A 7,349-nucleotide genomic window follows, 5' to 3' on the forward strand; every position below is an offset into this window, starting at 1 on the left:
CGCACTGACCCGGCGGCGGCGCGCAGGCGCCCCCTGCTGGCGCCACTCGGGCGGCGGCGGCGGCCCTTCGCGGTGGTCCGGACGGCGCAGGGAGGCCCCTCCCGATTCCAGCTGCGAAATCGCATTAAAAGCCGCTAAAAATACCCCGAATACTTTCCTGATGTGGTTTCTTTCCGAGGGAGGGAGGGGCCGGGCGGCGGGGCTCGGGCGCCGCGCTGCGGACGGGGGGCTGCGGCGGGACTGGCGGTCACGGGGGCCGAACGACGGTGGCAGCAGGGTCAGGGCGATGCCCCTCGGCCCTGAAGGCAGGTGGCAACGAAACTCTGCCGGGTGTCCGGTCACGCCAGCMCTGAGTGCGACGAAGGGGCTGCGTCGGGCATCCGCTGCCCTCGAARGGGGCGAGGGCCACAGGCGGGAGACAAAGCACCGGCCCAGGCTGGGCTTAAAATTCATGACCTGGGCCTGTTCGGGTCCCTCTGCCGGGGCGTGGCCTCACTGCGACCCCGCGCCACGCCGGCCTTCCTCCTCTGTGTTGCGGGCTGGGCCCGTGCCTGCTGCCCGCAATACCAGGGAGGGGTTCCCGGTCCCTGGAGTGGGCATGAGCCCTTCTCTTGGCATCACCTGGACCCTGCCCCTGCCCTTCTCCCGGGACAGCAGAGGGTAGTCCCTGAGCCAGCGGCTTTGTGAGTTCCCACCCCATGGCACTGGCTGCACTGCCAAAGGAGCCAGCAGGTTGGTGGTGCCTTGGAAATGTGGGGCAGGGACAGCTGCTGTGGTAGAACTCTCTATGGAAGAAAGTTCTGGATCTTCATGCTCTGGGAGAGGTGGAGCCCTGGGGACATACAACCCTTTTGCTTGGARCAGTGGTGTCCTCCAGCAGCAGGCAACAGTGCAGCTGGAGACACCTGGGAGCACTGGACACAACTGCAGGGAGCCTTCCCTCACCAGCGTGTTCAGGGGCCTTGGGCTAAGAGAGCACTGCAAGCTCTGAGGCCAGCGGCTCGCCCAAGACTGAGAGTGGAAGAGGTTGACAGGAAATCCATAGGGCAGCTGGGGGTACTGCATGGCCTGTGAGCCCATTCCCTGCAGCTCAGAGGAGATGGGAGGGTGGSCTGCTAACTGTTTGCTTCTGCTTTGCTTGGGGAAGAGAAATTCAGAGTTCTTTGATGGAGCATATAAAGATGTAACAAGCTCTAGTGGCTCCAAGATGATGTCAGGGAAATTACGACTTGAAGTAAGATGCAAATTCTGACTGCTGATGTTAACTATCCATGGAATATTTTTATGCAGATTGGGATGGATGTTTCTAGAGCTCCCCAGGCACTTCCAAAATGAATTTTGGATGCTTTACACACTGGGATCTCCTCTACCCTGCTGCCTGGTTGGAGGTCATGCTAAATGCAGTAGAACTGATTGCTTTGGACTCCAGTAATCCATTTGCTACAGTGCTGCATGGTGAGTTATTAGTTAAGATGGAGATAAGTATGGAAATTATAAGAAATTACGAGAGTTCCCCAGAGGCTGGTCCTGGGCCCAGGTTTTATTAATGATCTTGGCACACTGAAATGGATGTGCTTATGAAATTGGCTGCTTATCCAAAACTGGAGGCATTGTCAATACAGGGAAGGATTGGGATATCCTATAGGAGGGAGTAGGCATTTTTGAAGGCTAATACAGAAGAAATAGGATGAAATAGAAGAGTACAAAATGCAAGGTTATGTTGCTAATACCTGAGATCAGACTTTTCTGTTAYAAGCTGACAGTGGGGGCTTACTGCTTGGAAGTAATTGTGGAGAAGGATTTAGGTGTTGCCACTCACTTTCTGCCCCAGGTGTTGCTCTGTGGGTTGAAAAGAGATGGGTAAGGAAGCTCCATGGTCTGATGCACACTGGAAGCGATGCCAGTGGCTGTGAGTAGCAGTCATTAACAGGTTGCACATCTTGTGCATGCTGGAATCCAGCTAGGCTGAGGGAGAGCCTGACAGGGCTACTGAACGTGTGAGCATCATAGGAAATATTTCACATTTGGCAACTCTGGCTGGGGTTTGACAGTCTGAGCTGGGGCTGATGTAATGTGAACAGTATCTGTTCTCATGGAGATCAAGACAGGCAAATGCATGGGCTTTTGCTGCCTGTCAAAGCCCCTTCTACCTTCCAGAAAGAGGAACCTCTTGTTTGAAGCTTTGCAACTGTTAGGGGATTTCGTTCTGGAGCTTACAGAAATAAAAATATTTGCCATTGTTTCCCTTCTCCAAAACCCCTTAGAGATGGGGTAAATACTTGGGAGGTGCATGGAGAAAAAAAACCTGCAGAAAAATCAAACTGAGATGCTTGGAACAGCCAGTGTGCCAGCTGCCAGTGTGGAGCAGGCTACAGCAGCAGTCTGCTGAGCGCTTTGCTCACCAGTGAAAGCTTAATGTTTTTAATGAATTGGCCTATATCAAAATTGGGAGTCTGCCTGCCCGCCTGATGCGAAGATGGGGTGAGGAAGAAAACCCAGTGCTGTGTCACTTGTTGCTACTGGAATTGCCCTGCATCCCATAAATCCTACTGCTGCCAAAGAGCTTACAAAACCTTTGGCCACTCTGAATAAGGTGATCATTATGCTACCACGTGGGCTTTCCACCACAGCTGTAGCTTTAACTACATGTGTGTGCCCGAGCTCTGAAGGGGGTCTAGGACCAGAAGCATATGGCAGTGCTCAAGTGTGATTGCTTTCCCAGACTTTCTCATGGATAGTAGGACCAGACACAAGCTCTATTCATATATCTGTCGAGTCAAGGAGTGATCAATAGTAAACAGCACTAGTGGGGGACTCTGTTAGTCCTATTCTGCATGATCAGGTTTGTGTGGAAACCAGATGGAGAGAGTCCATGCTTAGATGTGAGAACTTGTCTGTGAAAGGAATGCTTGCATAGTTCTTACTCGCTGTTCAGCTGAAAGGGGGTGGCAGCAGTGTGATTTATAGTGAGGGCCAAACCAAACAAGTAAGGCAGACTGAGAGCTGAGAATATACCTGAAACTTTACACTGGAAAAGAGAAACCCTGGCACCACAGACCTGAATTGGACAGAAAGCAAGCACTGAAAATGGCTTTGGACAGCCACAGCAGCAGCAGACACTTGCCCTGGTACCTGGCTCCTTCTTGGTTGGTTGAGCTGCTCTAGGCCCAGGGTCAAATGCTGTCTGTGGTGTCACCAGTAGAGCAGAGGAGAGTTAAACTGTTCAGAAAAGGTGACCCCAATGCTTAAGGCAAGCAAAATCCACTTTAGCCACAACACGAAATGATGGATGAGAACCCTTTTTCTCCTGTTGCCCTCCCCAAGCAGGCAAAACTATGTCAGGGTAGGTGACAAACCCCATTCCAGTAAGTGGAGTCAAGAGGGACTCACGGTCAGGTAGATTTTAGGTTTCATTCTTTCTGCACATCTGCCTCTTTTCTCTCATTGAGAATCTCTGGAGTCAGAAGTCAAAATTCTGAGGCAAGGCGCATTTCCCCAAGTCCTTACGTGTTTTCTTTCTGGCACATGGACTCCACCCTCCCTCAATTGGCCTGAGACTTCTACCCCTGAGGTAGGCAGCAAGCAGCACAGACTGTCCTGCGGGGAGCTGGGAAGTATGGGTGTAGTGTCTAGGATGGGGACTCAGGGGAATTGTGAGAAGAAGCTTGGAGGGAGGGGGAGAGCAGTTCCAAACAAATGAACGGACTGGTCCTGCTGCTTCATGATCTGTCTGTCCAAGATGGCATTCTGTATGGCTCTACCCTGGCTCTGGGAGGATCACCCTGCCAGCTACCTGTGTGGGAGCACAGCTGGAAATGCACTGCTACCCAAGGATTCCTGTCCCAGGGATGCCTTCCTGTTTCAGCAGTCATTGATCTGGATGCTATGATGCTCCTCTTAGGATGCTCTTTTTTTCTGATCAAGAAGGTTGGCTGTAAGCRTAGTCTGACCCCGAGAGCTACACTGCCCTCTCTCTCCTGGTATTTGTGCAACTGTGTTGCAGCAGCTGTTTGGAGGAGTTGGTGAGAACTGGGAAATGCAGGGCCATATTCCTATGGCCCTGGTGGCGAAGCACGAGGCTAGGTGAAAACTGCCCTCTCTACTTCATGAATGCTTGAATTTGTAATTAAAAGACAAGAACAAAGGATCCGGAAGATCATAATTTCATAGAGCYCAGCGAGCCTGGCTTCAAAAAAGGAAAATCGTGTCTCACTTACTGAATTCCTTGAACATGTCAAGGTTTGTAAAGGGAGATAATATCTTTTATTAAGCCAACTGATACAGCTGGAAAAAACACACAAGCTTTCAGGCACAGAAACCCTTATTGTATGTTTTTTTCCAGCTGTATCAGTTGGTCTAATAAAAAGTTATTACTTCTGCCCACAAATCTTATTTCACTTAATCCTTAGATCATCACAGCACAACTATCTGAACATGTCAGTAAGAAATGGAAAAAAGGAGAATTATTTGATACAATTTATTTAGATGACCTAAAGCTCCTCAAGCCAAACCATGAGCTTCTACTAAAGCTAAGCAGGTATGGAGTGAGATCTAGTGCCTTTAGTAAAAGGTATTCCTGGGAGACTTAAAAGTTTAGACTTACAGAGTCAATTTTCATCTTGTTAAAATGTTAACACTGTAGTTTGTGGTGTGGCAGGGTTCTTTATTTTAGCAGCAGAAGAAATTATTTATACTAATGAGGATGGGTGAAGACTGTGAGGAATGTCAGATAGCAGAAAAAAATATAGGCAAATGGACAAAGTACTGGAAAATGGAAKGTTTATTAAACATTTTGAGCTAAAAACAGATCTATTTACCATTAATCTGTACGTCTGTCCAGCCAAGAAATGGACGGGTCGTTTTATACAGCTCAGTGGAAATCTCTGCACAAGGCACGGTTGAGAAACGTGTGTGTAATCATCGTTGTGCTTACATTTGATCCTTGGCACTGCCTCCGCCTTGGGCTCTGGGGATCGGCAGCCCCATCTGGAAAGCTGTGTTAGAACCAGAAAGAATTGGGAAGAGCATCAAAAGCCATCAGGAGACTTTGGCAAAAGCCTCTGTCAGGAGGCAGATCTGTAATGCTCGGATTATCTGCCTTAGCGAGAACTCAAAAAGTGTCTTCAGCAAACAGCCGGAGAAGGAAGAGCGTCAGGCTGTTCCTGGCCTGGCCCACTGTACGTGGAATTAGGGCTGACAGAGTACCCGCGTGAGGTGTTGCGGCACTGGGTCACCCTTAGTCAGGCCCAGGTTTTAGTACCGCGGGGAGAGGATGTTTCCGTGGCCGCCCAGCCCGCGGCCGGCGGGTGGAGCGGGGCTCCCGGCCGAGCCCGGCGGGGGCCGTGCCCGCGGTTGCCGGGGCGGCGGGGCGGGCTGTTCGCCGGAAGCAGCGGCGGCCGCGGCGGCGAATGGAGGCTGAGCCGGGGCGAGCGGAGGCGCCGCGGCGGGGAGGCGTCGCCGGGGTGAGCGGGCCCGGGGCCGGGGCGGGCCCAGCCTCTCCGAGCCGGGGCTCCGGGGCCTTGGAGCGCGGGTCGTTCGCGGCCCGGGGCGGGCGCGGGGTTGGCGGCCCGGCTGCCGTGGGGGCCGTGCGGCGGAAGGGCCGGGCCGAGCGGCCGGCGTGGGCCGGGAAGCTACCGCGGGGCTCACAGCTGAGGCGAATGATGCCGCTACACCGGGAGGGCACCGCCCCTTGCTGCGGGGCGAGCCGTGCCTTGCGTTCTGCCCCGGCARTGAAACTGCTTTTGTCAGTAACCGTGTGTGCTCTGTTACTTTGTATTTCCCCCTGCACTACAGGTACTAAAGATGGGCCGTCGAGCCCGCCAAGACCTCTTTGCAGATGAAAACCTCAGCAGGAAGAATTCCCCGTCTGCTTCTCTTGGAGAGGTGGGTGTCCTGTCAGGAGGACTTGTCTGATATCCTGCTGGTGTCTTCAGTGGAGAATTACTCATTTCTTCWGAGATTCCTTCCCTGCATGGTGTGTCCTTAGAGCTGGGACTCAGTAGCTGYCCTGTTCCTTTCTTGGTGTTGCCCTTTGTATAATAGTTTCCACACARGGTCCTATCTAGGGCTATGGTTTCTCATGTGTTGAGTATGGAGAGTAGTATCATACAGGACTTGGGATCTCTCCCTCCTGTGCATGCATATCTTCCTGATATTTTAATTCCCAGAATTAAAATATGAGCAGGCACATCATTTTGTGGCCATTTTTTTCAGCATCTGTAGTAGCAAGAGTACAGGTAAACAGTTGCCTTACTTTTGTGCTTTGCTTTTGCTCGAGCCAGAGTACTGTGTTTGACATGGTCTCTATGAAATTTGCGTAGTGATGCTCTTTTTCCTTTCCTCCATGCACAGCTATAGAGGTCATGCTAGGAGCCAGTTTTGCAGCATCTGAGACTTTTCCTTGTAATAATGTGCAGACTCAGTTCCCACTTGTCTTTGGAGGAAAACTTTTGTTCAGAGGCTGTTCTACCAGTATGTCTTCAAATGGCAGAAGCGGGTCMGGAACCCCTCTTTCTCAGGAGAATAAGGCAACATCCTGAAGTTTTCAGAAGYAGATCTGAAATGTTTCAATTCATTTTTTTGCTTAGTGCTGGAGAATTCTCAAATTCTACCTGGAAGCTTGCTCTTGGATGGTAGCATGGCTTCTCCACGCACATATCCCCCTAGAAGGAGTACYTGTCAAGAAATGCCTTTCGGTAGCAGAAGGGTGAGGATTTCCATGCCTTACAACATTCAAATATGTTATTACTGGATCTTAACCACCAGGAAGAATAGTCTCCCTTCAGACAGATCTTTGTTCCTAAATGTTTCTGTTTATCAAAAACCTTGAGCTACTGGAAGAAAGACGAAATCCACTATAAATAATCCACAACCTTTGTCTTTACTTCAAAATGAGAGGCTTTTTGTACATGACCATATTTGATACCAAAGTGAGCATTCAATAGAACTAACACTGTTTTTACCTTCACCTTAGATTGGCAGTCAACTTTTACTTTTCTGGAAGCTTGGCCTAGGCTTGCTCTTAAGTGGTGGGGTCAGCTGTTACAATGGATGTCTTATTCAGCTACCTAGTCATCTTGGAACTTTTTAAAGAAATCTTCCCAAAAGAAATGCAAAAATTAAAAAAAACAAACCTGTCCTTTTTTCTGGAACTGACAGTAGTGGAGTAGGCCCAATGTACTTAATTCCAGCATAGAAGGTTTTATTCTTATTACTGATTTTGAAGACAAAAGGGTTTGTCTTAAACCTTGGCTGTATTCACATCTTCATATGCAGTTTCACATTCAGGTTGGTGATTTTGCCATCTGAAGTTCCGCAGAGTTTTAAAACTGGTTTAATTCACCTTGACT

At 50.1% G+C, this 7,349-nt stretch overlaps 1 protein-coding gene across 7 annotated transcripts in view; it reads left to right on the forward strand.

Annotated features, from left to right (window-relative positions):
- Positions 1-4,988: 4,988 nt before the first annotated feature.
- LOC130579379 (G patch domain-containing protein 2-like) overlaps positions 4,989-7,349 on the forward strand; it is a 127,622-nt gene continuing 125,261 nt past the window's right edge. For 2 of the 7 annotated variants that reach the window (XM_057376148.1, XM_057376306.1), the window contains exons 1-2: positions 4,992-5,177; positions 5,794-5,883. In XM_057376148.1, coding sequence (XP_057232131.1) covers positions 5,082-5,177; positions 5,794-5,883 — 186 coding nt within the window. In that variant the 5' untranslated portion in view covers positions 4,992-5,081. Of the gene's footprint in view, positions 5,178-5,377; positions 5,463-5,793; positions 5,884-7,349 lie in introns of those variants that run through there. The other 5 variants (XM_057376478.1, XM_057376630.1, XM_057376555.1 and 2 more) reach the window with 5 other exon arrangements.

The sequence above is a fragment of the Malurus melanocephalus genome, unplaced genomic scaffold (assembly GCF_030028575.1).
Source record: "Malurus melanocephalus ecotype Western Australia unplaced genomic scaffold, MMel_1.1 scaffold_0, whole genome shotgun sequence".
Lineage (NCBI taxonomy): Eukaryota > Metazoa > Chordata > Aves > Passeriformes > Maluridae > Malurus > Malurus melanocephalus.